This window comes from Gopherus flavomarginatus, chromosome 3 (genome assembly GCF_025201925.1).
Source record: "Gopherus flavomarginatus isolate rGopFla2 chromosome 3, rGopFla2.mat.asm, whole genome shotgun sequence".
NCBI lineage: Eukaryota > Metazoa > Chordata > Testudines > Testudinidae > Gopherus > Gopherus flavomarginatus.
Genome location: NC_066619.1, coordinates 130,158,368 through 130,170,952, shown reverse-complemented (window position 1 = coordinate 130,170,952; position 12,585 = coordinate 130,158,368). Strand labels below are relative to the sequence as shown.

The window sequence follows — 12,585 nt, the reverse complement described above, 5'->3', positions numbered from 1 at the left end:
CTTAACTATGCTGCCCCATCATAATCCAATCTGAGTATATCCCTGAGGCTTCCAGATCCCCAGAATCACAGACCCCAAAGGACACTGGGCACTGTTTGTGTACTGCAGGAGAGGGGGGTTCCCCGATGAGCTGTTCATGCCTCTAAAGCTGTTGCCTATTGTGTGTTTTCACCCAAAGAGCAAACAAGTACTTTGAATCCAAACGTTCCTTCTTAGCTGGTTGTTAACCTCATTAAAGAACAAAAGTGAAGTCTCAGGTATTGCCGACCTCAACTGTTCAGAAGTCATGTGTTAGATCCTTCCCCCTCCATGAGAGTCAGACCCAGTATCTGAGGAATGGTGAAAGTAAAAGGAAAAGCAGATTCATCCCCCCATCCCTGCCTAAATGGAGAAAAAGAAAAGCAAGCATGCCACAGCTAACTGGGGATCTAATGGACCAGGTTTCAAAGATGCACAAATACATGTGTGTAAGCCTAACACAGAAGTGAAGACAGCCAATGCACACACATAAATCAGTAGACTGTGCATGCACGTCAGCTAATTAGCTGCCTAACCAGTCATGTGAGTACAGACACTTTATCTGCACACACTCTCAGTGTTTCTATGAACAAGGTAGGAATATGTAACTAAATATTACATTGTACATAGCCATGTACCATTGTGTACAATGCTAACTTAGAAAATGAGGGCCTACTGTATATAGATGGTTAATTGGGTCCTTCAATGACATTACAGATTCTCTGGGATCTTTTTGTAGCTCAGAAGCCTGAATTTTAGGGTTCTTTGCATTAGGAGGGCTATACTGCCCCAACTGGAGGTCTGCACTGGTTCAAACATCTGTCCTACCTACTCCCTTTCATAGATGCCCTTCCAAGCTTGGCAGAGGGATTTCTTGTAACATTCCTGCTCTAATTCCTTTCATAGCCATTAGCACCTTGATCTGCTTAATAGGGCAAGTTAATCCTATGGGCTACATTTTCAAATAATTAAACACGAGGAGTGAAATTCACCTCAGTGCAGATGTTCAGGACAAGGCCTATGCACCACTTCAGTCTCACTTATACCTTCAGAGTAAAGGCCCTCTGGACACATCAGAGAATATCTTGAGGCACAAGAGAGCACGGAGGCAGGTCCATAAGTTTTCACTTTTGTTAAAAACACACCAGTCTGTTAAAACGAGCCACACTACAAAACGTATTACCTGGCACATTTTCAAAAGCTATGCACCAACTGTGCTCAACACATCATCAAACACCAAACGTGCGACTGTGCATGCGTTGGCAACGGGCCTGTTTAATGTAGCCTTTAGCAGGGTTGGTGATGGATTTTGTTGTGTTACTCATTTTAACTTAGTGAGAATATAAGCACCCAGTTTTCTGAGGTGCTGTGTCCCTGCATCTCCTATTCAGGTCAGTGCAAGTGGAGCTCAGAACGTGAAGGAACGTGGCACTTTAAGTCGGATCAAAGCTAAGTACTACTCATTTAATTAAAGAAGTGAGGGCTTTAAGAAACTTGGGCTTTGCCTTTCATGCTATGTGGCAGAGAGAGTCTGGGGGCTTCATGTTCTATAACAGTGCAATTCATGGTGTTTTCTGAATTTTATAAATAATTCTACTTTCCCAATTAGTTCTAGGGTCAATTCCTAAGTCAATGGGCATGAGGTGCTAAATAGCTTTGAGGAGCTGAGCCCTAAGTCACTTAGGCACTCTATTCTTTTTTAAAATGTGACTTGATGCAATTTTCACAACTTAAACACCCCCGCATACATGCAAAACTCCCAATACCTCAGAATAGAGGGGACTATAGAGATACTACAGAATGTGCCCTAAGCAGCACCTCTTCAGGGAGAGAGTGCAGATTGAAAGCAAAATGAAGTTACTTTTCTTTCACCATAAAAACTTGTAAAAGTTGGTTAAAAACTAAAAGCAATTACAAAAGAAAGTAAAAGCACAATGCACCTGTAGCTATTTATTCCAGATGTTAGAAAGGAGCCATATGAGTTAAGGCTTTATTATCCAGGGTGTTCAATTATTGTCAGTATATAGGTCAACAAACTCAGTCACCAAGACAAGTTGTATAATACAGAGACATTGCCCCAGTGAAACGTTACATTTTCTGGGGCTAATTTCCAAGCTCTGCGGAGCTCAGACTTTGGGCCATTTTACGTGCGTGTGAGGTAGCACTCCAGTGACATTTATGGCAGCTGCTGGGCACTCTGGAAATTCTCCCCCTTAATTCTGGTGTCTAGGTGGTAGCTGTTGAGTGTGGAGCACTGTTGAAGAACTAACCCGAGATGTTTACACAAGTGTATCGAGCTGTGCATGTTTTTCCATCTCCCCACTTTATTTTCACACTACATTCAGATACTAGAGTTTTATTACACAGGCTAGATCTACACTATAAACTGACAGCAGTATAACCATGTCACTCAGGGAGGTGAAAAGTCCACACCCCTGAGTGACGCAGTTATGCTGACCTAACTCCCGTAGTGTAGACAGTGCTACGCTGATGAGAGAGCTTCTCCCGTCGATATAACCACCACCTCTCGCGGAGGTGGATTAACTACATCGAGGGGCGAAGCTCTTCCATGGGCATAGTAACATCTTTGCATCTTTGCTAAAGCGGCACAGCTGCATCGCTGCAGCATTTTAAGTGTGGACTTGCCTGTAATTAAGGCCTGACTTTCCAACCCTTCTCTTTTCATTAGGACTAGTTGCATAGGGCAAGACTGCGCACATGACAAGGGGTTACAGGATTGGGCCCATACTGAGCAAAACCAACACTCTTTTGGCTGTATAACCAATTTCAGGAGGAATACACCAAGTTCACAGTTTCTTTGGGCTAGTTTAATGGTTTAAACATTTTATTCTGATAAAATCAATTCAGTGTAAATGATGGGTTTTCTCCTGTTTTTTCCAGAGATCAAACTACTGGAGAAATTTAACTTCTAAAGTGCATTCCACAGCTGTCTAAATGGGAGCTCTGAATGTGGTTTCTACACACTCTATGTCACAGTATTTTAAATAGCTGATCAAAAGAACCTATAATAACCCAGTGAACTCTACCAGCATGTGTACCTTGCTTGCGAAGTAATTGCAGCTTAAACTCAACAGGGAAGAAAATGGGACCAGTCATAAGACTAACCCAGCGTTTGAAGTGAAATTGAGAAAGTCTTGGCCCTCTTCGTCAATTCAGAAGTGCTACACTCTCCTACAGCGTTCCATCGCGGACTCTCCAAAGGGAACAAATTCTATCAAGCAGAGCACAAAGAATAAAGGAAACAAAAGCTTATGTTTTTTCATCTCTATTTATCTTTCACGTTCTGTGAGCCTTGCCCTTTTCTGATCTGAAGAAGTCTAATTTTGCATTATTCATGGTAAAAATAAATTTAATAAAACAAAAAAAAAAACACCCAAACCCCACTTTTAGTGCTTTGTTTCTATTTGTTCTTTTGTGCTGCTGCTCCTTTAAGAAAATCAAAACAAGTGAGATCATAGAGGGGGTGTTGGAGAATAGAGAGGTAGGCAGACAGCTGCATGCATTACTCCAGCTCATATTGTTAGCATGAACATTGGCGTGGTTTTGCACATAAGCTTTTGAGAACCAGGTTGAAGAACATGCAATTTTTTGCTCCTTTCTGCAATTTTATCTTGAGGATTATGCTCTGAGCGGGGTTGAAAGTAAACTCGTAATGAATCCCCCTTTTACTCCAGGGGGGTGTTCATAACTTACAGAGAAGCAGTGTGAGATAAGAGTATAACGTTAGCGTGTAAGAAAGAGCATTGTGCTGTGTAATGCCTCCTACAAAGCTTCAGAAGAAATCCCAGTCGTTAACAGAACTGGAAATAAATGAGAAAACAAAGTAAGATGTAATGCTTGAAAAGCCACAGGCAGCAGAGAGACAACCCACGAAATAACAATAAGTGACTGACTGGAAGATGCACCAGGTCAAGATAAGTGATGTCCATGAATGATGTACAGGTTTTGTTTTTGTTTTGTTTTTGTTTTTTCACAAATGTTACATTTTTTAAATATCACATTCATGATCATGTAAGTTTTTCATTATTCAAGCAACACAAGCACACTGGGCCCTGTAATACTGGGGTACAAACTGAATATTGATCTGGGGTGTCATTTTTTAAGCACACGCCACTCAGCACAATAAAACAAAGAGACAGGCGCCTGCTTCCACCAGGCTGTAGTCTAATTCAGACAGAATTATATTACCTACCCAGTGAATTCTCAAATGAATGAGCTTTAATTTCTATTTCTTTCACTTATTACATGTCTACCCCAATAGAACGTGACCTGCTATAACACAAATTCAGATATAACGTGGTAAAGCAGCGGGGAGCCCCAGGCCCTTTAAAGTGCCACCCAAGCCCCCCTGCTTTACCGCGTTGTATCCGAACTTGTGTGGAGCCCCAGGCCGTTTGAATCAGCGCCCGAGCCCCACTGCCAGAGCTCCGGCCGTGATTTAAAGGGCCCGGGGCTCTGGCCGCTGCGGGGAGCCCCAGGCCCTTTAAATTCCCACCCAAGCCCTGCTGCCAGAGCTCTGGCAGTGATTTAAAGGGACCAGGGCTCCCCGCAGCAGCTGGAGCACCGGGCCCTTTAAATCACCACCAGGGAAGCCGGTCCAGTCCAGTACCGGACCAAACCTGATATAACACGGTTTCACCTATAAGGCGGTGAGATTTTTTGGCTCCCACGGACCGCGTTATATTGGGGTAGAGATGTACTTTGAAAGTAGCAGCCTCCCCAATAGAGGATGAAATCCTGGCCCAACTGAGGTCAATGGCAGTAGTCACATTGATTTCAACGAAACCAGATTTCATGTAAAATATCTGGGACACTGTACAAAAAGACTTTTTTAAGGTGTGAGTGGGGAGAATTAAGCCCAAATGCAGATGCAGCTAGTCAGCAAGTGCACAAGGAAGAACGAGTGAAAGAAAAATGGGCCAAGATGTACAAGTGTACCAAATACAACCTTATACTTAGCTCTGGAGACAGCCGCCTAGGGATTCTGGCCAACATGGCAAGGGAGGCCTTAGATGGGACTCCAGAACCTAGAAGATCCCCCACCCCAATGCAGACTGAACCTCAGGACAATGAGCCAAGACAACCGAAGCTATCCCGGTTGCTTTGGACAGACAGATGGAGAGCAGTCCCTTAGGCACATCTCAGGTCCGTTAGGTGGGTTCAGGGAACTTTCCTCTTACTGCCGAACTACACTACAATCTTCCAAAAGGCTTGCCAAGTGGACACAAGCCCCAAAGGCCAACAAAATAGCCACAGCCCGGAGTCTGAGCACCTCTGGCTACCCATGGCTGCTGGGACGGCCCCTGAGGCTGTCTGAACTGGTGCCAGGGCAAACCTTTGCTAGCCCTGGAATCTGGGAGCAAAGGGGACAGCTCTGTTGGACCCAATGATCTCGCCCACGCGCAGTGTACACCAGCCTCCACGCTCACTGAATGAAAGCAATTCTATTTCGGTGAGCTTGTGTCTCGGGATGCGATTTACATAGATGAACAATTAATGTGGTTAAATAAACCAGTAAGGGCCATATTGTGTCCTTGGTTGGACTCAGGCATTGACCCCAAAGCGAGTATTACGTGAACAAAGGCTGACGCCTGACAGGCCATGGGCTGTTAGGGATTAAGAGACCCAGTGGAGGGTCAAACTCCAGCTTCCCCAGTGACCCAACAGAAGGGAACTGACTGTGGCCTTTTCACTCCTGTTAGTGCTGCTGGGGAACGGCTCTAAACAGCAACAGAGGCTCAGGAATGAGCCTGTGGGGAGCAGGGAGAAAAGCCAGCACTGACTGTTTTGTGCAGTGGCAATTGTGAAGAGGTCACACCAGACTGGAGGAGGAAAGGGGAAGCTGGGGCTTTAGTTCAAAGAAAATGGGAAGTGTAGCTGGTTCAGTTCATTTCCCCAGCCAGCCGCCAGCAGTTAGTGAAATGCCCTGTCTCACAGTCGGGCGGCATTATGAGGTGCCAGGAATCCTCTGGACCCACTTGGCAACATGTCAGCTAATGGTACATCTACACAGGAGCTGGAAGGTGTAATTTTCAGCCTGGGGAGACATCTGTGTGCCAGCCACCCGAGTACATACCTGGGATCTCAGATGGGCTGGTACTCGGATGGCGAGCCTGAGTCTCCATGCCACCATAGCAAGGCTGCTATTTTTAGTGCACTAGCTAGAGCAGAACTGGCGTGTATGTGTCTACTGGAGCTCCAAGCTGCAGTGTAGACGTACCCCAATAGCTTGCATTTCTGGGCACTCTGGGCCATGTCTACACTACAAGCGCTACAGAGGCACAGCTGCAGCTATGCCCCCGTAGCCCTGTGACCCAGACACTTACTAGTGTGATGGAAAGGGGTCTCCAGAAAGGCTGTCAATTTAGTAGTGTCTACACCAGGGCTTAGGTCGACTTAACTCTGCCCCTCGGGGGGTGAATTTTAGATAGGTGTAGACCAGGCCTGAGTAAAAACGAGATGAATGGGAGGAGAAACAGGGCTGCACTACAGAAAAGCCCAGTCAATGGAGGGGTTTGACTCAATGTGATTTTGGCTTAGCTTCTCTCCCCTCAGAAATGTTGCTAAGCATTAAGGGCCCGGATTCTCTCAGCGCACGAAGAAGCACAGAGAAGGCCAGTCTTGATTAAGAGTAACATTGTCAAAAGCAACTTTCAATGGGACTTTAAACTCCCAACCCACTTCGGTCCTTTTGAACATATTCCCCTAAATGAAATGTATCATTTGGGGCCGAAAATGGGGAGAAATCAAAGTGGCAGATACCAACCTCTTCTCAGCTGTGCTGATGTGGCCAAAACGTTCTCTTCTGGCCAAAGTCACCAATGAGTTAGTAGCATTTAACTTATTGCACCACGCGAGGCAGTGAAGGCAAAAAAATATATTTAGTCGAGTTCATACAGCTAAACAACAGCTATGTTACAGCGACATTGTATATCTCCCAAGAGCATTATGGGATACCTTGCAATAATTCTTCTGCAAGAGAAGAATAAATAATGGCTTTCATTAAAAAATATCTTCTTCTGTATTGGGCATGTCAAGCCAGTTAATAGTGTTAGAGGTCCAGATTCAGGAAAAGGAGGAGTCTAAAGATATTTCAAAGAACAGGCATCCCACCTGGAGATTCTGGTCTTCTATGTTTCCCCCCACAAGTTTTTTAGCCAAAGACCCTGCAGTTTCACCCCAAGTCTCACTGCAGCATTGTTAATATCTGCAACACCCATGTCAATAGCAAGATGAGCAGAGAGTGAACAGGCATGTGGGCCCGGCTGGTTTCTGTGTGGAGGTGACTGGATCGCCCAGGTCCCCGTGGCTGAGGTTCTACTGTAATGTAGCCATTAATGATGCGAATCCGGGGAGGTGGGTCAGTGGTACTGCAAGGCAAACAGAGAAGAATCTTGGTCAGCAGTTAGTCACAAGGGTCCATGATCACCACAGACCAGGAGTCAAATTGTCACAGAAATGCCCATAGGAGGGTCCACAGGCAACTTGTGGAGTTGCCTGCAGATCTTCTGGGTTCCTGAATGAGGCCGAGTTTGGCCTCTCTGCTCCATGGATCCACAAGGAAAGGGAGCCCTTCACTCTCCCAATGCTGAACCTCTCTAGCCCCACTGACAGCTGTTACTCCTGTCCCTGAGCTGGGATCTACCTGATTAGACTCCTCTTCACTCACAGACGGGACAGTCAATCCCAGGGCAGCAGAGAGGTATTAGCAAATTCCCGAGCCCCTGCAGCCAGCCTTTCGGCTGATCAGCACCCATAGCAGATAAACAAATCTTGCCTTGCCGCAGAGAAGGCTTTGCTGACCAGCATTCTCGCCACACACGTGGCACCAATTTATAGGGTTGATGCATCTGCTTTCAACAGCTGAGCCTGAACTCCGTCCAGGTTCTCCCTGGTTTGCACGTGCACGTTAGCATGAACCAAGCCTCTCTTCAGCCTCCATATAAATGATGCTCCATGTGAAAGAGCACCACTGGCAGGTGGGGAAAGCACATAGGCCATATCCGGGACAGTGGGAGTGAGGAAAATCCAGGCGTCTATTAGAAATGCTTCTCAGTCTAGAGACCGAGAAGCAAATGTCCACATGAAAAGCCTGTCCCAAAGAAGAGTGAGAGCTGTGGGCACTGCTCTCTGGATAACAAGCTGGAGCCAGATTTGGCCCTGAGGCTATAGGCGGACACAGCTCAAATCCCCTGGCCCAGCATTGTTAGGTGGAAACTAAAATAAATTCCAGCAAAATTCAAGCAAGCACATCTGCCCAACAGTACAAGCGTATTCATTTCACTTACACCAGCGAGCTCCAGCTGCTGTGCACTATTCTTGCTTTACGTTGGCCGAGTGCATTACGCAAAAATGCTTGGGGAATTTGAAGGCAATTAGTCTGCTTTTTGAAAACACTTACCACTCCATATCCCAAAGCCCCCGCAGGCGGCTCCTACAGTAACTGGACAGAAGCCAGCTGGCAGTGCAACAAAGCAGAGAGCAGATACGTAGAGGAGCACAGACCAGAGCAATTCAGGCCAAGCCCACTACAAGACTGTATGAAATCATTTGAGTTAGGCCATTCACGTTTACGTGCTCACAGGCATTAAGTTATGAATGGCCCAGACCCAAGCACAACAGATTTACCCACAGACAGAAATGGATCTATAGGAGCAAGGGCTGTGACTTCCGAGATGGACTGAGTATTTATGTCTGAAGGGCTCCTGTGAATGACTGAATTTCATCAGTGTCATGTGAAACAGCACCACTAGGTGGGGTAGTTAGCACAAGAGAAGCAGGCAGAGGGGTTTGCATGTGCTTGTTGGCTCTTTTCAGGAACTGTCCATCACCCAGAGATAGTGTAGGACATCTAGACCGTAAAGTTAGTATTAATTTGCCACACATTCAAACACAGTGCAGAGACCCCTGCAATGGAAAGAATCTAACCTGAAGCACAGTGATGGGCAGTTTAGTGACAGTCTGGTGCATATACAGTGGCGTCCTACAGTTCTCCCTAGCTGGAAGGCAGACAACCAAGAAGAAAAACATCACTCAGCTTGTTTTCCCGCAGTACAGAAGCTGTTTGGGAGGCTCATCCTCTAGCCATTTACTCCCTCTGCTGCTAGGGTCACTACTAAAAAAATCAGACTTTGTTTCTGGTTCAAGTGATGCATTTCATGGGTGGAAAGAAAACTGCAAAGGAGCAAAAAGAAGAGAGATCTGATCTCTGCCCAGGGCTGCCCAGAGTGGGGGGCAAGTGGGGCAATTCACCCCAGGCTCCGCAGGGGGCCCCATGAGTGTTTTTCGGGGCCCCTGGAGTGGGGTCCTTCACTCACTCCAAGGGCCCCAGAAAACTCTTGTGGGTCCGGGGCCCCCGAAGCTTCTTCCACTCCGGGTCTTTGGCTGCAATTCAGTGGCGGGGGGGCCCCACTGTGGGTCTTCGGGGCACTTCGGCGGCAGGTCCCAGAGCAGAAGGATCCCCAGCCACCGAATTACTGCTGAAGCGGGGGCCCCCTGCCGCCAAAAACCTCAGGCCCCCTGAATCCTGTGGGCGGCCCTGTCTCTGCCAGTGTCTAGGCCCTAAAGGCACATATACCTGGAGTCAGGAGGGGGTTGCCGACAGTAGCCACCAACAGAACTTTATCCCTGGAGATCTGACTAGAGCATTCCTGAAGTGGAAATTGGAGAAACAGCCCTTACCCCCAGTTATGCTCAACTGACACTTCCCCTCATCTTACCTCAGCTGATCCTGCAAACACTCAGGAGTAGGCTTTAGCACAAGCAGTCCCATTGACTTCAGCAGGAATGTCGCATGCATAACATTAAATGTGTGTGGATGTATGAAGAATCAGGGCCCACACTGGTAAAGGCTCTGGGTTATCCTTTAGGACTGTCTGCCAAAGGTCAAGCTAATACCAGCTATAGCACTAAAAACCACCACCAGCTGTAACTAACATCAACTTTACTACCTGCAGTAAACAAAAGTTATAGCAACCTATGCAACCACATTTAATAAACAGTAGAATGATCATCTCTGTATTTAAACTCAGACAAGAACAGCCATTGCAGCTTTCCCCCAACCTGTCCCCATAATATATCACTCAGAGGGATGGAAAAGCAATGACATGTTGATGTAATGTATCAAAGCGGGGCAGGTGCTCTGAAGCGCTATCTACCTTGAGGCTGATGAAAAATAACGATTCAGGGAGTCCCACTGAATTGAATTGAGAAACTTGTTCAAAATTCGTAGGGGCCGATTCTCCATTGCCCTGCCCCTTCCAAGGTCATTTAAACTGCACACAGTGGGAGTGGAACGCTCCCCGTCTGAACGAGCACATTTCCCAGGGGTAAATGTTGGCACAAGGTGATGGAGAATCAGAGCTGCATTTTATCAGATGAGAAGGAAATAAGTAAATCTACAGATGCACATTTAGCAGTGGGTCAGTGGCAGAGGGAAGGTGCTTGAGGAACGACACACAGTTCAAAAGGCGGCTACGGTTCTTGTGGTTCTATCTGTCCTAGGAGAGTCAGCTCTCCTGGTCGGGAAAACCACCTTAGTTACCTCTTCCCCACCCTCACCCCACCTTATTTGTAATACTAAGCCAATTATGCAGACAGAACCAGTTGCATTGTTAATGGCGTGTTAGGGCACTAGAGACATGAACGGGAGCTTTTCTATTATTATTTAAATCTAAATGCATGAATAAGAATTGCAGGAGATAAGAGGCCGAATTCTGCTCTTTGGATTTGCCCCAGAGGACATGAACAGAGTTTAAAAACATAGGGTTTGTGGTATGTTAATGAGCCGCGATAAACAGCCCATCTTAATACAGCGGAGCGCCTCCCTCCCCCACCAGTTGGTACCTTTCTTCAATGCGAACCCAGAGGTCGTTAAACTGGCGCAGCCTTTGCTTCTTCTGTTGCTTCTTCTTCTTCTTCTTGTATTTCCTGTCCACTTTCTCCAGCAGGTCAACACTCTCGGGCAGCAGCAGGTGGGGCAGAAGCTCCTCTTCCTCTTTCTGCGGATGCGAAGGGCGGTGCAGCTCCTGGGCGATCACATAGGGGGTGTACGCCGGTGAGGATGATGAGAAGGTTGACCAGGTTTTTTGATTCTTCCCGCTGGGGGGAGGGAAGAAAACCAGAATGTTTGGAACGCCCTTGAGTGGAGGTCTCGGTCCAGCCCCATGGCAACCGAGATGCCATGCAGCCTCCTGATCTCCTACATCAACAAGTATTTCCCCTGGAAGTTCTGCTGGTTTAAATCTTATCTACCCATCCTCTGTTTCCCCCCCAAGTCACACCTCGGGTCAAGCAGAGTCTCTTCAGTTCAGAGGGGCTAAGGAACGAGTGTCTTTGACACGGAGCAATGCATAGGCTGATCTCAGGAGGAAAAGCTCATTCAAGGATCACATAATGCACTTGGCTGACGACACTGCCAAAAAGCCGCTGCTGAGAGGCGCTGAGTGCCTGCTGAAGTCAGACTGGCAGATAGTCAACATTTCTCAGAATCAGGCCAAAAAATAATAGATTCTAAGGCCAGAAGGGACCATGATGCTCATCTGGTCTGACCTCCTCCATAGCACAGCTCAGAGAACGTCACCCTGTTATTCCTGCATCTGGCCCAGCTTGAGGTGGAATGATCTGTTAGAAAGGCAGCCAGTCTGGGGGCAAGTCAGCACTTCAAACCCTGCAGCGACACAGCTGCACTGCTGTAGTGCTTAGGCGAAAACGCTCCTACGCCGATGGGAGAGTTTCTACCCTTGGCGTAGTTAATCCACCTCCTTGAGATGGGGGAGCGCTGTCTCCCATCCGAGCGCTGTCTATGCTTCGGGTTAGGTTGGTATAACTGCATTGGTCAGAGATTTTTCATACCCCGAGCTATGTGGTTATACCGATATAGGTCCGTAGTGTAGACCTGGCCTAAGTTTCAAGTCTCCAAAGGATGCACAATTTACCACATCCCTTGGGGTAAGCTGAATTACCCTCACCGTTACAAATCTGCATCTTGCAAACGAGTGATCTAGCGACGAAAGACTCTATATGTCATTAGTAATCCCTGGAGCCATGCAGGCCCTCAGGGATGGGACAAACAGAAGCAGAGAATGCATTTGAGATGGTCTATAACTGGCCTTTTAATGAAGAGTTTGATACAGCTTCCAATAGAATCGTAGTTACAGGGTTAATTCACACTCACGGCCATGCTGCCGTTTCCACTGGGGAATCTAAACACCAGTTCTGAAGTACTCACTGGCAGCTAGGAAAGATGGTCCAGTGGTTAGGGCACGGGCTTGGGAGCTGGAAGATCAGCATGCAGTTCCCTGCTCTCCCACAGACTTCCCCGGTGACCTTGGCAAGTCACTTAGTCTCTCGTTGCTCTGCTCCTCATCTGTTAAAAGACATAATTGCCCTGCCCTACCTTGCAAGTGTGCGCAGATGAGAAATACATGGAAGCCTGTGAGATGTTCAGGCACTATAATAATGGGCCCCTATGGGATGGAGAGTTTTAATGGGAGATGTGTGTCCGGTCAGCCTGTTGCTTGGTGGCAGCAGATCCCATTGATTCAG

At 47.0% G+C, this 12,585-nt stretch overlaps 1 protein-coding gene across 1 annotated transcript in view; it reads right to left on the bottom strand.

Moving 5' to 3' along the window:
• Nucleotides 1-6,975: 6,975 nt before the first annotated feature.
• LOC127046815 (metalloprotease TIKI1-like) overlaps nucleotides 6,976-12,585 on the bottom strand; it is a 105,465-nt gene continuing 99,855 nt past the window's right edge. Inside the window, exons 6-7 of the mRNA XM_050944373.1 lie at nucleotides 10,885-11,139; nucleotides 6,976-7,409 (exon numbers count right to left, since the gene is read on the bottom strand). Coding sequence (XP_050800330.1) covers nucleotides 7,226-7,409; nucleotides 10,885-11,139 — 439 coding nt within the window. The 3' untranslated portion in view covers nucleotides 6,976-7,225. The remainder of the gene's footprint in view (nucleotides 7,410-10,884; nucleotides 11,140-12,585) is intronic.